This window comes from Lepisma saccharinum, chromosome 26 (assembly GCF_977018435.1).
Source record: "Lepisma saccharinum chromosome 26, izLepSacc3.1, whole genome shotgun sequence".
NCBI classification, from domain to species: Eukaryota; Metazoa; Arthropoda; class Insecta; order Zygentoma; family Lepismatidae; genus Lepisma; species Lepisma saccharinum.
This window is the reverse complement of record NC_139254.1, coordinates 5,719,804-5,738,987: the sequence shown is the minus strand read 5'-3', so window position 1 is coordinate 5,738,987 and position 19,184 is coordinate 5,719,804. Positions and strand designations below refer to the sequence as shown.

Below are 19,184 nucleotides of genomic sequence, written 5' to 3'. Positions count from 1 at the left end.
ATTGTCTTAGTTTTCCAGAACTAAATCAAGCATAGAAGGAACAGTAAAAATAACACTGAATTGCTGTAGAAAATACCATCGAAATTTAAGGGAAAATAAAACTAAAACTTCATGTCCCTAGTTCTAGGACAGATTAATCAGTATTATCTTGATAGATGTCCAAATTTTCTCACTTTAAAAAGGCCCCATATGCTTTCTTTAACACTGCAAATCGGTTTGCCCGATTTCTTCCCGGAGTTCACTGCATGATGACGTCAAGTGGAATATTATTAAGCATGTCTGTGTTGGTATTGGTTCAGCCCTAGTTTTATCTACATGAAGATATCATTCATGGACCCTGGTTTTTATCCTCTGCGGTCGGAATCTTGGATGGAAGAACTGTTTTATGTACAAAAAAAGAGGGGAGGGTGTAAGATAATCCCTGCTTTCCAGAATTCACCAACATGTATCAGACTGGTGAACCAAAAAAGATGACAAATGAGGACTAGTTTCGGATAGCACCCACATATTCTCATTTATTAGGAAAAACTCACTGAAGTGACTAAATCACAAGATATTTCACAAATATTACATATTTTCACTTTACCATCTCATTTTGCATATGCACTAAGAATTTAAGTGATATTCTTTGTAAAAGTATCGAATATAGCGAATGCAGGCTTTCCTGTTTTCTTACAGCAGAACACGGATGTATGTTTTGATGCATCAGCATATTTTTTCAGTTTGCATGCAAGTGAAGGAGAACTACTATTAAAAATGTCTGCGTTTATGCTTGCATCTAGTTTATTTGCTCTCAGTGCAACAAAATTGGTCTGATATTCCATACTGTTGCTTATAGAACATACATCATGAATCCGAACAGGTTTAAAAAAAGGTTATGCCATTTCGATTCACCAGCCGCACAGCTCTGAAGGTTGGTGCAAAATGATGTCATGGTTTAACCTGGTTAAAACCTGTGGAGGACACCCGTGAAATGCGGAATGATAAAATGGACATCAGCGTTACACCAGCCAATGCAGCTGTGGATTCTGGAAAGTACCAATTTTAGAGGAATACTGTATAGTAACAGCCACTGTTTCATTTCAGCAAAACTGTTCCTGCATCCGAAGTGATCAATGCTGCACAACCGGGCGATGCGGTGAACAGCAAACCAACTCCAGGTCAGTTTGAAGATGCTGACTCAAATCATTCTAGTCCTAATTCCATCCCCGTCGCCCAAGACCAGGGCGATGCTCCAGTTCCGACTATTGCCCAAAACCACAAGTAGACTGGAGAGTTCAGATCGGGAAGATGCATGTGATTCTGACATGAGAGGTGCATCTTCCCACTCTCCCATCTCTTCTCCCCCCCAGTGTGTGTGTGTGTGCTGTGGTTTTTTCAATTGTTCCAAACAGTGTGCAAGTACATTGTGGTGTGTTTCTTTTTCGTAAAACTAGAGCGAAACACTGCATCTGTTTTTGTAGGTGTCAGAGACCAACGGGGAGTATTGACTGAATAATCGGTGCGAGGACAAATTAAAAACATGGCTGTTTTTTTGATAACCATGTATTTTAGAAATCTGCTCTGAAAGACAACACTTTGACTGCAGTTCATGATTTAAAAAGAAAAAAACATTGAACAATTTTTAAAGTCATGGAACTGGACAGGAGAAGTTCGTAATCTTTAAAATAAAAAAGATGAAAAAAAAGAAGCAGAGATGTCTATTTTTCTATGTTTGTTATTTTGTTACAAAGATATATGATGTAAAACAAGTCATATTGTTAACACGTTTTATAGCAAAGGTTGATGAAGTGGGAATGGTGGACTGTGATGATCTCACCGTAATAGCATTGGCAGAAACAAGTGAAAGATGTAACGTTTACGAACATTTTAAGAATGGCTTCAGTATGATTTTTTCAGGATATTAAATTCACTGACAAGACGATGATCCAGCAAGATTGATATGTGTTGACGGGCAGAAGAGCCTACCATTCCCACTTGGGTTTGAAATTGTGGAAAGGAAGACATGCTTCACAGCCACACGGTTGAAGAAGCTAAACGATGAGGATAAAACAAAAGGATAGCATTGGAAGAAGAGAGATAAAGAATCCACTGTTAAACATGCTTTTACTTTTTTTGAAGAATATCGAGGAATTCCAATCTTTGAGAGATATTTGCAGAACGGTTTAATTATGTGTATTTTTTTAAAAAAGAACATTTTTTTAAAATATATTGTAAAAGGTACTTTCCACGATGCAAGAGGAACATGAAAACAGTTAGGATTGGCAGTCTTCATTGAATAACAATGAGGAAACTGGTTGAAGTATCAGACTTCTCGTAAACCTTCAGTTCATTGTAAGCCTCGAAAACCATGAAATTGGTTCTTCCTAACTTCTGAATATCCTTCAAGATTCCCCCCCTGTTTAAAGAGAAAGAGGAAGATCACAGTTTTTGACTATATTGTGTTTGACAGGGTTTTTTTAGAGATGAGATTTTTTTTGTAGTCCGTAAGTTGTAATCTCTGCTGACATAATTGTTCCATATCATGTATTTTTCAAATGACAAAAAAAAGTATGGAGGGCATGCTTTGCCCTCAACGAACCAACAAAAACTGCAACCAGCAATCTTAAACATAGATTAATCCAGAAATAAGTTGCATTTGGGGACGTACTTGAGCTCCATGCATGGAGACGATAACAATTTAATTGTTTCCCCTTGTTTTCCTTTTTTCAAAGGGATAAATCATATATACAGGAGATACAAAAGTACATTATGTGCAAGTGTACATGAACCTCCTAAAAATGCCATTCACAAACAAGTATTGATAACAGTTTGAGAGAACATGAATACAAGGACTCTATCCTGTATTCAATATAAAGAAGGAAAATTATTCATGTTCAAGATAATGTAATTATTTCTTTGAGGGGCCCACTACAGATTTTGGTCAATGTAACGAAATGGTATCTTTCCTTCATTTAGGTTAGGTGATGACATATGTTGTCTTTGTATAAAATTGAAGAATTCAAAGATGCTCTAGGAACATAAGGTATTTGTAAGCTCACCCAAAATCTTGCATTATTGGGTGTTAAATGAACATGATATATACATATATATATTATAAGAATTTTCTGAATTCAGAATAATAGCAGGATAATGCTATGTAGCAATATGGTGGTGGCCAATATAGTAAACAAGAAAAAAAAATGCGCTACCCAATTGTAACAAAATAGTGAAACTTATATATACTGACCAGATATTAAAATATATGAGGTACAATATCTGGGTAGATTTTGTTGTGCAAAACCAGCCAGTGATTTTGATTAAAGAAACAACATTAACGAGATACACAAATTAGCAACAACCGTAATGCGTTGTGCTGAAAAATGAGAGGGGGAAAATTGTATAAAAATATCACTGGACATTTATTGTGTAAAAAATGAGGATTGTCATACACGTTTTTCAAACTGATTTTTTATTGCACACTGAAGAAATGGGATGGAGATTTAATATTTAAAAAATGAAATTCAGTACTTTCTGATTGTGTTTGTTCACTGTCTCTTGTATGACAGCCTTTACGTCAGAACTGTTAGTAAACTATGCCCATGTTATTAAGTAGCTGTAAATTGTTCATTGTTCAGGTGAATAAACTACCTTTGTTTGATTGTATTTACATGTAAAGCTAAGTGTCAGACAATTATAGTGTTTATTGGAACTAAAAATACTTCTTTGAGGGAGCACTATTGTGGAAGTAGGAATTTAAGAAAATATTTAAAAAAATGAATCTGTCTTGTAACATATTAACAGTTACACAGAACAGCATGTGTGTGTTAGTAATATAAATATTTTTTTATTTTTAATTTCTTGGGACATTTCTAGCTTGTAACTTGCTTTGTCTTATGATGTAATTGTCTAAATAACAGTAAATTACTGCAAAACAGTGGGCCCCTGTTCTCCTCTTCAGATAAAAAAAGTTAAAAATATTTAAAAAGAAGGAGAATCAACTTAACCTTTTCTGCTGAACTCATTTTTAAAAATAGGTTTCTTTTGTTGTTTTCCAAATGTAATCTTAGGAATTTGAAAGAGGCATGTGGAGCAGACAAGCTGCATTTTTGAAAATAAAAAAAACAAACTTTCAGAAACTTTTGCATTAAAAATTTGAGCAAAGCATTGTATCAATAAAATCGGCATTGAAATATTGCATTGAGGTGATAAGTATTTTGAAATGAGCTTGTCATTTCATCCTTTGTTTTTTTATTATTATTATTCTCATGTAAAACACGGCTTGTATGTCTCCATATTGCTGTTGTGTTAATCTTATCTGTAATGTTGATCAATATCCCAATTTCATACTTTAAGCCCAGAGCTGGCGTAGGAGGTTTTGGATTAGTGTTGGTCTCAAGACGATTTGGCTGTAGATCCGGACCAAGATAACAATAATTTGGACATGTTCTGATTTTTCGAAGATTTATTTTTGAAAATTAAAAAAAAAAAGAACCTCAAAACTGGAGCCATTGTCTGAGACAATTTATTTTAAATGCCAACAATGTGCTACGCAGAAGGAATGGAAATTTTAAAAAAAAAATAGCATGTCCAAATTACAATCGTGAAAGGGAGTGTATAGAAGTTGGTTAAGTTTGGTGTGTAAATCATGGTGACAAGAGGTTAGGCAGGGGGAAGTTGGTGTTTTTTTTTGTTTTTTTTTTTAAAAAACGAGCCATTTAAAGGAAATGGTGCGCTGATTTTTTACTACCATCTCTTCACCCTGCTGCAACCTCAAAGAGGGATGACTTGTCTGGTTCTGAAGGAACATTGCAAGTGTTTTGTGGTGTAATAAAGAAAGGCACTATGTTCAGTGGTTTGGTTTTATTTTAATTTTTTTTTTTTACCCATCTCCACTACCCCATTGTAAACCTGATCTACAGCAGTGCTTCTCAACCTTTTGTGTACCTGCATCCCAGTAAATTCATTTTCTAAAAGTCAATTTCCTAATCCCAACAATTTTACTCGTAAATAGCTTGGTAATTTCTTTTTATTTTTTTTCGTTAATATGTACACTTTAAATTAAAAAAAACAACTCAATATGCTGACCAAGGCAGAAAATTTATTTTATTTTAATATATATAATATATATGTGTATATATTAGGGATGGGCCGATACCGATAAAGTACCGATATAAAACTTGCCGATACCGATATTCTACCGATCCGATATAAAATTAGAAATGGTCCTTGAAGAACCTGAAATGATCATTGATCTCCTTAATAAATGTGTGTTTCAAGGTGACTGCAGTGCAAAATAAGTTGAATATTTACACATTTACTTTTTTAGAAAGAAGGTCATGGAGATTATCCATAAAAATTACAACAAAATGGCAGAATTTTGCACTACATTATAAGATATTTATCAATATATCGAATCGGTAAAATAATCGGTAATTTTACCGATATGCCTATATCGGCCGATACCGATAGAGTACCGATTAATCGGTCCCATCCCTAGTATATATATATTCCTGTTTTGTACCTTGTTTCATTTGTACTTGGTACAGAGTCTCAAGAAGACCTTGCTAGAAGGTTGAAACGTTACATTTAGTTTTTAAAATAAAATAAATTTTCTGCCTTGGTCAGTATATTGAGTTTTTCATATCATGGAAACAAGGCTTAATGGTGTTATAATTTTTATAAATAAATTATGGCATAATCATAGGGTATTCGTTCAATTGTGTCTAAGCCCAATGACTGGTTAAGTTTGCAGCAACTTTTCACATATAAAAGACCCAAACGTGCACACAGAATGTAGTTCTACTGCAATACTGCCGATTGTCTCACTGTCGTGTGATATGAACAGCTCGGCAGTTGAGGAAAGACTTGCATGGGAGATGCTGAGCGCCATTCTCGCGGGGCTTATTTTGTCAAATATAAAATTTAGTTTAAATTAGTTAATCATGACTGTATCTAATGGCTGATATCATTAAATTAATTTGGTAAGTGTTTATTTTAATTGGCATGTTCCATTTTGGCCACCGAAATATTCCAACTAAACGAAATTGCCAGTCTGTCAAGCTCCAAATTTGGAGGCAGGAAGGAACACACCCCCTTGGTTAGATCGTTTTATCACTCACCACCAGAATCACAAAAGCATTTCCTGTTATAGCAGTGCAAACCTGAACGAAAGACTATCTTTCCAGGTGCTTGCCAGCTGGGGCTGCAAGTCACTTCAACCTTCAGGCCCAAGCTCAAGAATGGCCCCGTGGTTGTTAATCAAAGTTAAGAGGCTGCCTGGGTGACTGTCCCCTCTTGGTGGCTTGGATTTCTCATCAGCACTGGCAAGCAAGTATTTTGTCTTTGTCATTGGTGAATGAAAGGCCATCTTTCTAGGTGGTTGCAAGCTTGGGCTGCAAGTCTCAAATTTCACGAGAACCTCTCGTGGCCCGATGGTTGAGAAACCGTGTTCTATGGGGTTAGTTCATGGATGTGAAACAATGGTGTTATCATTGTGTATTAGACCATCGATGCAGCTTAGTATGTTGTCCTACCCTCTGCCAACAAATTTTCCCATGGGATACATTAAAAAATCTTCGTATTAACTTTACCTGGAAACGGAGCTTTGATAATTAATACTAAACATTTAATTTCTTCAATGGCTGAAAATTTTTAATATGCTTCAATATTTTGATACACTGCATGTAATTTTTTTCAAGAGCTACTGTATTTTTGCGTGAATAACACACTTTTCCCAATATTTTTGCTCCAAAAAACTGTGGTGCATGTTATGCACGGAATAATTCCTAATCACCATTAGCCAAAAGTGGCAGAAAAATAGTAAAACCAATAATCAAATCAATCTTTCTCATTGCGATAAGCCAGAAATAACAAAACTTAAAACAAGTCTACATTGAAACATGTACTCAGAATGTTGCACTAAAACACTAACTTTAACAGAACAGTCTTGCTTTGATACCACATGAAATTGAGAAAACGTTACTACATGTAACAACCAGGTTCTAAGGGAGCACAACGGACAAAAGGCTCATCATAGATGGGGTATGGAAAAAGAGTTAAGTTGCTTCGTTTACTTTTTCTTTCAAGTTATGCATTTATGACTACACATCTTGGACAAGTATTTGATTTTCTTGAATTAAAGAAAAGCTTCACAAGATTTAAAGTGACAACGTACCAGAAGACTGCCATTGTGTATATTGTGGCAAGCATGAACAGAGCCCCACAGGTGGAATAAGGTGTCACTTTATGGATAACAAAACACTACCCACCACGCACAAGTGTGTTCCCTTCATATCCCCCTATATTTCTTATTTGATGAGATACCCATGTCAGGATTCAACCTGGGACATGTGTGAAGAGAGAGTTAGCCCAGCAGTCGACACATGCTACTGATGCAACTATACCATAATTGATGGTTCAAACTGTGAGCGTGAAAAGTCCCTTGACATGGATACACAAATGAGCATTTGCAGATAAATCTGAAGATAGATCCACTGACGCTTGTTGATGCCTCATGCTGGTCGTGCACTGTTCTCTTTGCACACTTGACCACTAGGTGTAGGCATGGCATATAGGGGGTGATGTGATCAACACCATGCACCTGACTGCATTTACCCCCCAGAGTTTCCGCCAGGTACTTACTTTGTGATGCTGGGCGGGTGCCACTACTAAAACCCCTCTGCATTAGTCTCTTGTGACACTACATGTATGTTACCTTCTCATGTTTGAAGTAATCATCATTAAAATTCCATATTCAAATACAAAATTAATATTTTAATTTTTACTGATGAAGGAATTTCCTTGTGTAGGCATGTGTGCTGGCAAACAAACAAAAAAAAAAAACTGTAGTATAATATACTTTTTCATTTTCAATGGTAAGGCCACATGGACCCTGTACAATTCTAAGATCCCTTCAAGCCTTTTTTTTTTCCTTTCTTTTTAACGTGCTAGTTGAAATTGTAGCTATGTCTTTCCCTTCTTCTTTCATGAATTAAGTTGCAGGAAAGTGTACATCCACGACCAATGAGGAAAAACCCCGGTTCTCCCCACTGGGGATCGAATCTGGGTGCCTCACATGGTAGTCTGATGCCCTAACGATTGAAGTACTGCAGCTCCGACTAGTACTAGTGGGGACAAAAATGTATGCTACTGATGTTGGGGAACACCCAAGAATTGTACGATGCGAGACACAACATGTTACAGAAGGTGTTCAAAATGCTGTCCTTGCATCCGCATGCAACGTCGTACTCATCTTAACATTGGGTTCCGAATTCTTTGATACACCCAGTTCATATTATTAATTGGTGACAGGCAAACTCATTCCCATGCTTTAATTCTGCAACTCTCAGCACAGCTGTGCACTGCTTTTCACTTTAACCCAGGCACAAAATCCAAAGGATGCAAGCCAGGTGATCTGGAAGGCAAAGATACAGGCCCACCTATCACAGTTAAAGTAAAATGTGCCAGTGCACCATTATGCATCAACCAAATCTCTGGTCCTAACCATACATTCCCAATTACACCTCAAATGGTTCATTGGGCGACTCTTGTTGAGGCTTTTTTCTTTCTACTAGTGCATACTTTTCATACAGTTTGGACCTTCACTAATTTGATTTACTTTATTTTACTTTGCTTTTTGTGCCACTTTTGGCTAATTTGGGAAGATGGGGATGAGTGATGATATGATGAAATTCATGAATGGACACTCGCAAATATCCATGCCCAGGCCAGGATTCAAACCCGGGACCCCTGGCATCATAGTATGATGTGCTACCCTGTATACTATGAAAGTTTGTCCAGTTACAGTATCTTGTAATTTAAATGGTTGCAGACATCCTGTAGTAAGTAAATTGAATTATTCAATACCTTTTGAATGCAACTCAAATGTTGTTTGATTAGTAAGCCACTAAAAGAATATTAAAAAAAGCCAGGTCCAAGTATTGTGACCACTGTTCTATCTGTATGCAAATAAGAAAGCCACTAAAATTATGAATGTACAGCATAGTGAGATTACTTAAAGCTTCCTGCTCCCTTCAAAAATAGGGCAAAGTTAAGATTGTCTATGGCATACATATTTCTGATACAACTTAATGGGAGTTTGTGAAAAATTGAATTTATGTATTGTAGCTTTTTTTTTGGAGGGGGGGGGGGCAATCGATATAATTGTGCTAGGGATGCACACTAAAACAACAAATTGGAACTAAAATAGGTTTTTACTTTTGGCTTGAGTTAGCATAGCTTTTACCTTTATTTCCTGTGACTAATACTAAAGGTGATTGCCCACCGAGATGCGGAAACATGCCACCCTGAACCTCTGAGTGAAAAATTTCAAAGTGCCTTTCTGATACTGTGCTTGCCACTAGGTGAAACAACATAAACACATTCCATGGTCTGCTACATCGGGGCCGAGCATGACACTTGTCGGAGCTAAACAAATAGATGCATAATTACAAGAGGGGGCATTTGGAGACTGCCAACGGAAATTTCTACCACAGAAATTCCTCACTTTGGTTTTACTATATTGATTTCAATAGAAGCAGACAACAGAGGTTCTGTTGCAATGTTTCTTTGCCTCTCAATGGGCAGTATATTTAAAGCAAAATATAATTTTTCTCTGACATGGGAGAAATGTGTTGGTACTTCCAACAAATTTGCCTTGTTTGTGAACGCCTGCTCTGCTCGTAATGGGTCATCTTGCAGCCCTATACCAAATGTGAACACGTGTAGGTGCTGTGAATTGCAAGTTCCCAGATTTCGCTATCAGCAGATTCTAAATTTATACAGCAGCAGTACAGTGTAACTGATTTATCCTAAGCCCCCCCCCCCCCCAAATTTCAGCAACAACTCCCTCAAGATTTTCACAAAGCCATTTTAATTCCAAATTGACCTTACACCCTCCTAAATACCAGGGGCGTGCTGTGATCTTTCGTGATAGGCAAGTGATGGGTGAATTTTTCGGTTCGGTTAATTATAACAATTTCAAATACAATATAGGCCTACACACATCCCATTTGATTTGATTTGATTTAGTTCATTTTACTTCACGTTTTGTGCCTCTTGGCTAATTTGCGAAGATGGGGATGAGTGATGAAATGATGAATGGACATTCACAAACAACCAAGCCCGACCGGGATTCGAACCCGGGACCCTTGGCATCGCTGTACACACATCCCAATTTACAATAATGTGCATAATGGTGATGTATCGAGCTTGAGTGTGTGATGTGCATACATACCGTAAAATCAAATCTTCGCTGCACGGTTTTACAGCACCTAGAATAACGTAGTGTGGAAAACGGCATGGTTCTGCGCGCTCTGGCTGGTTTAGTGAGATTGCGCACCAAAGACAAGCGGCACATGACACTTATCGCTTGAGGATTTCACCAACCGAACGCTGGCCTGTGCTTCCCGTCATGCCGCTACGATGTGAAATGTTGCTCTTGATTGGCTTCTTTCCAAGGAACATGTGTCACTTTGGTATGAAAGTTGCCTTGGACCGAATGACCCGTGTCGCTTTGGTGTAAAATCTCCTTGAATAAACGGTGCAGTCAGAGCTTTTGTCCCTACGGTTCGAAAGGCAGCATTGATTTCAGACTGCTCGCTTTCAAGCGACATTTGTGGTTTCTCACCTCGGTATGAAATATCTCTCAGGATACTATTTATATTCTAATAACATAGAAAAATAAACTCTAATACACAGTCCAAGACCTGACGTCCGGAATCACATTGCGATGTTTCTTCTTGTGTTATGCATGCTATTTATTTATTAATTTTATTTTACTTTTCTTTCCAAATTAATGCCATTTCGTGACTGCAAATCACTCCACAAATGTAACTGTTTCCATCAATTCACTTACTGCCTTTCTAGAGAAACAAATCTACAATATATTCCAAAAACTAACTAAGCCGCATTACTTTCATAACAAAATTAGCACCTGGGTCGATCGCACTGCCATCTACTTGTCATCGTCTCGGGGAACCAGTTTCTTGGGTTGTTTTCCACACTACGTTATTGAAGGTGCTGTAACGGTTTTTAAAGAAGGAAAACAGCCTTTCGATATAACTTTTAAATTCCAACCATGAAGAAAATTATGATTTACCTGATATTTGAGGGCAACTGTAAATTAAATTACGTTCTTTTTTAACCCTGAAAATAAGAAACATCCTATTAGCATAAAGTTTTGATCTTAAATAAACGAACGGGTTTCGGTTTCTTACTTTGCTAGAATTATGAATCATGACTTGTCTTCAGTTGGATGCAAGTGCAGATGTGATGCTGCGAATGTTCATGTATTTGCACTGCATTATAAAAATTGCTCAAGTCACTCACCGTAGCCTGTATAGTTCCATCAGTGGCGTGCTCAGGATTTTCGAAGGGGAGGGGTTATGTATAATTTTTCTTGGTAGTCGGCCCTCATTTTGTCATATTTTCCTACCTTTGATGTTCTTTTTTAGGAATACTTGGTGAAAGGGGGGTTATAACCCACATCAACCCCCCCCCCCTTGGGCACACCACTGAGTTCCATGGTCCTAAATTTGTATTGAATAAAACGCATGGCCAACAAAATAATTTATTAAGATCATTGCTGCCACATAACCACATAATATTGTTGTACCGAGATGTTTTAAACTGCCTAATGAAAACTTTCCCATATTTCTTAGTTGGTTTGGTTATGAACAATTCAGGACACGGTCACTCATGGTTCACAAGCTCCAACCTTTCACCTTATGTTCTCGAACTGAATGGTTTTGAAAGAAGGCCCCTAATAATCAAGGCCTTACCTGCAAAACTGCAAATCGATGGCTCATCTGGTATGTCAACCATGGCAGAAATTTTCAATGCAGAATCATACTTTTACATCAGGTACAAAAATACTACACAAAGGCTGTGCCCAAAAGGTACAAAGTACATACTTGAAGTACAGTCTTGACGGAAGTGACGTCGCCTAGTGCAGTTCGAAAGCGCCAAGCAAACGAGTGTACAAGACCAGAGGACGCAGCACACGAGCGGTGCACACTTGCGATCTGTGCTTGCTTTTCATTTGTTAAAAAAATGGACGTCTGAAGTCAATCAGCTGGTAGTTGTAATTCTTCCATTGTGTGGAAATGTAAGTAAACAAGTTTTTAAAATACTATGTAATTTTATTTATTGGTTTTATTCATATATGCGTGGTTTCTTTCTTCTATAGTGAGAAGGTGTTTAAAAGTGAGAAAACAATTTCTTTTCCCGCGATCGTAAACCATGTTGCGGAATGTGTGAAAATTAATTTGAAAGAGCAAATTTCTTTCATATTTCTTTAATTAATAACGTGCTGTGTTATATAAACTGCACGCCGAGTCATGTGTGTGTTGTTCACGGAAAACAAGAGTGGCACATACAGTCGATGTTTGATAATTTTAGTTTCGAAGCAACTTTTGTTGCATTCCTCACTTGTGTTGGCGCTGCAGTCGAAGTGCAGTTCGAAAGCTTTCCGCTTCCAGGCTTCAAGACCGCACTGCGAGTATGCTCTCGAAGTATGCTCACTTCAAGTATGGTCTTGCAGCTTTCGGACACAGCCAAAGAATAGAAAAACACAGAATATCACAGTAAAAAACAACATGCATCCGCAGCACCCACGCTTCTTCAGTTTCACCCTACCTGCAGTGTTACATACTCTCCACATTTCCGAGTAACTGACTACATGACGGATATGTTCAAGTACCGGCTGTGATTTTATTTCTTATAAATAGCACATGACTGGTGATCACTGGCTAACTTCATAATGTAATTTGTTAATTACTATAGAGTTTCAAACATGAAAATTGTACTGCGTGAGTTGGTGCTACGGACGCACAGTTAGCAACCTTGTGGCCAGTTGGACGAATTCTTTCCAACACCCTTGCCGAAGACAGATGGGGGCTTGCTGTCGCTTGCTCTCGGTCTTTTTTCTTCGTGAACGGGAATCGACAGTGACCATGCAAGAACTGCATAAGTCACTCGAAAAGCAGGGAGAAAGGCAAGCAGTCCTCTTCTTCTAACACGGTCAGTCATGCCGCATTGCCCAGCGTTGTCAAGGGTGCAGCCAGTTTATGTTTCAAGCCAATAGAACAGGGAAGAGGGGAAATTAAAATTCTGTAATGTAAATATCTTATAGTAAATAAATCCATTCTAAGGTGTATAAAGGCATTGAAAAACACGGACTTAAGATATCAAAAGTATTTTAAAAAACAACGCAAGCTGTGCTTGCCCTGCCTTTCTCTACCGCACGCTTCTACTAAATACCCCTTGACCAATGTAATGCAACCGAAGTTTTGGTGCGAGTAATTGATACAGCAGGACACTCCACAAGGGTGCATAAATAACTTTGCAAGTCTTAATTATAATTGTTACAAAGCATTTCAGTAACAATACCTTTACTCATTAAAGTAATTTTATTAATGTTAACATTTGTAATGTAATAATGTTTCTTGTATGTACGCATTGTAGAATTATTTCTCTTGTAGCCTACGGTTATTACCATCAGACATTTATTTTTGATTAACCGTAGACTACAAGAGAATAATTTTTAATTTAATTGATAAAAATGAGTAAAAGGAACGTACTGAAATACCAAACTGAAACGAATGCAAGCACATATTGGTTAAATTTACCCAGGCAGTGTTTCTATGGCCCTTCACAGCTGATCGATTCAACGGTCGCCACAGGTTCTCAATGGAAACAATTTAAGTATATTTTAAAATCACCTGGGTAAGTTTTTCCAATTATTATCAATATTATTATTTAAATAGGTCATAAATTATATATATATATATCTCATGTCAATCCTGTGGACTCAAAATGTAAATTTTCCTTAAAATTGCTAATCTTACATATATGTTTTTGATTTAGGGGTGAAATAACGAGCTCCACAGATTTTTGCTTGTTCTTTCAGCATTCTGGATCTGCATTGGTCTGAAAGTTATGAAGCAACACAGCTAGTGAAGTTGGACAACATACATAAATGTTTTGTTCTGTCAAATAAGACAATTACTTATAGAGTATTATTTTATTACTTCTATCTTCCCATGTAAAAAACAATTTCAAATACATAAAAAATAAACTTGAAGACATATGAAATCAGTTACATGCATATAAAAAAATAAGCATAAATATTATGCAAAAGCATACATTAACATAAAATACTCGTGATAATCTTGGGAAAATTTAACTCCACCGATATCTCAGTATATTAAACCATACTGAAATGATAATTGTGTTCTAGGGGTGGAAGATGCAACCTGGTTTTATCACAATTATTTCATTTCATTCCAAAAGTCTTGTTCGCTCAAAAGAACACTTAAAATATTGCAGAAGTCTTCTTAAAACAGAAAATCATATGTAACCGGTATTCAACACTGTGTGTCTGTTTTACACTGTCCAGTCAGGTAATTTCAACCTCATGCTTGTATGCCTCATCTCCTCTTCTTTTTGTCTTGTTTTCTCCTATGATGTCCATGTGGCCTTCGCGGTGTTGTGTGTGGGCTGCCATGATCAGACACATCCTCCTCGCTTTGATCACCTTCCTAGAATAACGACATTATTTGTTGTATTTTTCTAATTATCTGCCATTTTTAGGTGATGGTGATGATGAAGATGCGACAATAGATTAAAATTAAGAAAGGTCACAAATAATGACTAATACTCCATCCCTGGAATCCATGGAGAAAGGCTGCAGCTAGCGGCAGAGAAGGGTAGAGATCGAGTGGGCAAAGAGAAGGCTGGTAACTGCAGCCCCCCCCCCCCTCCATACAATCCTGCTCCCTCTCATCTTCATTGGTAGAGCCGTCTTGCATAACTACTTGCACCAAGACTTTTTTGTTCGCTTCCTCCAGAGATATCTGGGACAGAGTATAGGCCAGGATTGTAAAGTACATTTGGTGGAGAGAATGTTTGAATTGAATTGTTAAGTCAAATTTATGCACAAATAGTTGGTAAACTCATGTAACAGGGGTAGAGGTAATGTTATCCTTTGTGCATTGTACTGCACCATGAATAAATGCACTTGCAGGGTGTTGAGGGATGGTCCCCACACATTCTCAGTCTTGGTCATATCGGAGGTAATATGATCAGTGCCATTCTTCAGTCACCTTAACTCCCCTCTGCCCATTGATCAGAGGATGCGCAATCCCCAGAGCTGCTTTATGCATGGACATTATCGTGGAAATCAAACCAGTGTGTGTGGCACAGATGGGACAGGACCATCATGTCTTCTAAACAAGGTATAATTGGACCTCAGGGGAAATGACCTGCTCAGAATGGTGTGTCCTGTACTTGCACTTGAAGGGGAAGGCGGATGAAGAATTTTAGCTGAAAGTTCCTTTGCTTCTAGTTGCTCTATTCCTGCATAAATGATTTTAATCTGGTAATTCAGTCTGTACTACAGTAAGTTACTGTGTGTGTATAAAAACGTTATTTTGCAGCACTTTTCTACGTTGTAAAAAAAAAAAGTAAAGTGCTCCCCTGTGGATAGCACCACGCCATGAAGGCGTATAGGGGGTGTGGGGGTAACGCCCCACACTTTCTTCATCCGGTCGTGAGTGGGGGGTGATGTGATCAGCATCACGCCCCTGACCACCTTTACCCCCCAGGTACCCACCCATATTCGACGCTGGGTTGGTGCCGGGGCCGCTTCCGTTAGAAAAGTTCCCGGATTTGAACCGGCCAGGGATAGAACCCAGGACCTTTACCATGGTAGTCAGACGCGTTACCGACTGAGCCACCGCGGCCAAATAAGAGATTTAAATAAACCTTTCTATTGATTGCATTGATGGTTGCTATTAAGCACGCCCCCCACTTTTATCAACAATTAAATGCTTGGCTGAGAACATATTTTATTATTTTACTCTGTTTTTTCTCTTACAATTATGACTGTTTATGATGAATGTGATTAGATGAAATGGGTGAATGGACAGAACACTATGTTTAATGATCAGGCTGTGGGTCCACGTGCCAGAGGCTAATCAGTCTGCAAGAATGCACTTTCCAAGATGCACAACAAGAGTGGTTGCTTTGATTTGATACATTGCTTTTCTGCCACTACTCCATAACCAAACTGTTTGCACCCTTAGCTTTGGTGGAAGCAGTTCTGGGTTTAAACCCCAATGGGACCTCCAAAATCTTGATTTTGACCCAGCATTGTGTGAACAATTGGCAATTGAAGGCAATGGTAGCATACTTCATACTTAGTTCTTGAAAGCCAGGAAACAGATGGGTTCAGTTTATATACTCAGAGGGTGAGTATTAGAGTTAACTTTTCGACCCCCCTAACTATTGACATTCTATTTCTCCTGTATATTTCATTAACAACCCATACCGCGAAATTTGAACTCTTGAGTTTGGCGAGTCATACAAAACACCCCACTCAACTGCAAGATCTTGCACATTTAACCTGCAGGTAGAAGTGACATCGTATCTTGCAGTAGTCGATTTATGCATAGTTCCACAGCAGTTCTGAGTTGGGATTAAGAAACTTGAAAATTTGTAAATTTGTATTCTCTATTGTGATCTGTATATTATATAAAATGTAAATTAATTATTTGGTTTAATATTATTATTCCATAAACATTTGCAGAAGTGATGCCGCACCGATAAAAATGTACAAAATTTGTCACAACTAAATGTTCCATAAATTCAGTATCAAAAGTTTGAAATCTGCCTTATAGTCATAGCCAAAAATTGGTCACCATGTATCGTACAATAAATATGGTACTTGCCAGGCTTAAGACTCTCGAAGACCTGTTGCACAAGTTAAGTTAGCAGATTAGCGATAAGCATGGAAGATAGACGGGAAAGAACCAGTGAAGGCTCTCCACCAACTGAAATTTTACCGTTTCTATCAATTAAACAGGTTGCAACAGTAGTGTTTCTGGCTGAGGAAGAATGATCTTACCTTGTTGCTTGGATCTCCAGAACGCTCCGGTACAACTACAACTGCTGCAATGCAGATTAACTGGAAGAGGGCTCCTAAATAAAGACCACAGCGTAGCAGCGTGTCGACGAATTCCTCTGCCATTGAGGCTCCAATCTACAACATAAATATGATCCATATAATCTTCTATACATACACAAGGTGTCATTTTAATGTTTCTCAGTAACATTTTTCTCGTTGGTGCATTGTTTTGGCGCTACAGTCGTTCAAAAAAGCTCATTTTGCCGCCTGAATGCTGGCAACCCCACACAACATTTGAGTGCATTTGTGACGTCGTGAAGCGATGCGTTCCAGGGTTGCCAGGAACACACATATTCTGTGAAAAAATGACATAGCTACAATCAGCCACCTTATGTACCGTAAAACAAAACGAGAAAACATTCTGTAACCTAACAGGAAGTAAAGAAACAATACGAAAAATGATAGAAAGAAAATAGAATTCAAGTGGTAGTAGTCATATCGAATTTTGCCTTAACTTACGTGTCAAATATTTGTAAATCTAGTTACCAAGTTGGTATCTACAATTTAGTCTATCCACTTCGTCCTTCCGATACTAGATGTCTGTGACACACTGAACAGATGACAAAATATAATATGAAAGAACTCAAAATTCCAAAGGTAAGCAACACATAATATAATGTATATTCAGGGCATTATAAGGCAAGTGACAAAAATGGTTGAAAATACAGGGATATAAATAGCAGTAAAACAGTGTTTATCTACGCACCGGATACACATGTAATAGTTTGCAACTATGAACTTGTTTTAGCCGTAATGTAAAAACGTGAACCTCGGATAGTTCCATTATCAGCACAAAATTGCCACAAGGCATCTGGACACAAACCTGAAGATATCAACCTTGCAACGAGATTTGCAAATATAATTGACATGTAGCTGGGTGTAAACAGCCACATGTAAGTTGTAAGTCCAATAAAATTTATTGTTGATATTTGACATGTAGGCTGACAAAATCCGATATTGACACTTCATTTTGAATAAGTTTTTTACCATTTTTCATATCCTTGGTTCACTTCCCCCTTTCCCTGAGATGACTGCTGAACTTCTGGCTGGTAGGCTATGATGTTCGGTTTACTGGACGCGTTTTACAGCTAATAATGTGGTTGGTAGTTTGTCATTTTTCACAAAATTTGTGTTCCTTGCAACACTGCCATGCGCAAGGACAGGAAATGACGTCACCGATACAATCATAAGTGTTGGATTGCCAGCATCCAGGCGGCAAAACTGTCTTTTTTGAACGGCTGTAGCATCGAATTAACGCACTAACGAGAAAAATGTTACTGAGAAAGTTGTTTGTTTTGATGTCCTCTATACGAATCTGTGATCCGTCTGCGCCATTAAAATGACACCCGGTATATAAAAATGGATGTGTGCGTGTGTTTGTTCAGCAATAAAACTCTTAACGCCTGGAGCGATTAAGCAACCAAACTTGGCATCACTTGCAACCCGGAAAGAAATACTGTGGGGGTTAGGCACCCCTAGGGGTGGGGGTGGGAAGGGGTGACGTAAAAATAATCGAGAACCACCAATATAAAATTCCACACAAACAGACATCCGTGACTATGCAATTCACACAATGTTAGCGTTTCTTGGGTTGTCTAACATTCAGGCTGTGTTGTGAATGGAATCCATAATTTTCGTGACACTCCCAATGCGGTTCAACTCCAAGTTCATCACCTATCAACATGGGGGGGTGAAAAATAAAATGCCACAAATGACCTAGATTGGTGTCGCATCCATAGTTTCAGGAGTCGCTAAGCTAATCTGGGACTGGATGGAGTTTGCAAAGACGTATTTAGGGAAAAATTAAATAGGCAAATACTTGTATGCCGTTTGGTTTAGGTGTAGTTACATAAAGATAAGAATTCCCTTGCTATGTATTAAGATTTGTCCCATCACAATACTGAAATTAATGCATAAACAAGAAAAGTGTTTCATCAGGAAGCAGTAAAAATGTGTGACCTTTGGAAACATGCCTTTTTCTATTGTTTTTCTTACACAGAAAACAAATTAGTTTTTGTGATCCTAAGTAAAAATTATTTAGAATGTGTGCTGTCATATGGTAAGACAGCAGAATATGGGCTGCTTAGGAGGAATGTGGTTCATAATTTTTTGGTAATGTTTTGTAGTTAGTAATCGGGAAAAGTAAGTTTGAAGGTGGGGAAAAATTTTTATCTTTGAAAAAAACTAGAAATACGTATCCAGGTTGGGCACTCTTGGAAGGTAAAAGTGACATGGT

The 19,184-nt window shown here is 37.8% G+C and overlaps 2 protein-coding genes across 6 annotated transcripts in view; one reads left to right on the top strand and one right to left on the bottom strand.

The window, feature by feature from the left end:
* LOC145979700 (constitutive coactivator of PPAR-gamma-like protein 1 homolog) overlaps window positions 1-4,679 on the top strand; it is a 112,387-nt gene extending 107,708 nt beyond the window's left edge. For both annotated transcript variants that reach the window (XM_083112675.1, XM_083112676.1), the window contains exon 20: window positions 1,087-4,679. In XM_083112675.1, the coding sequence (XP_082968801.1) occupies window positions 1,087-1,267 (181 nt within the window). In that variant the 3' untranslated portion in view covers window positions 1,268-4,679. The remainder of the gene's footprint in view (window positions 1-1,086) is intronic.
* A 9,311-nt stretch (window positions 4,680-13,990) lies between these two features.
* LOC145979723 (protein anon-73B1) overlaps window positions 13,991-19,184 on the bottom strand; it is a 110,688-nt gene continuing 105,494 nt past the window's right edge. For all 4 annotated transcript variants that reach the window (XM_083112702.1, XM_083112704.1, XM_083112703.1 and 1 more), the window contains exons 2-3: window positions 16,889-17,023; window positions 13,991-14,522 (exon numbers count right to left, since the gene is read on the bottom strand). In XM_083112702.1, the coding sequence (XP_082968828.1) occupies window positions 14,412-14,522; window positions 16,889-17,023 (246 nt within the window). In that variant the 3' untranslated portion in view covers window positions 13,991-14,411. The remainder of the gene's footprint in view (window positions 14,523-16,888; window positions 17,024-19,184) is intronic.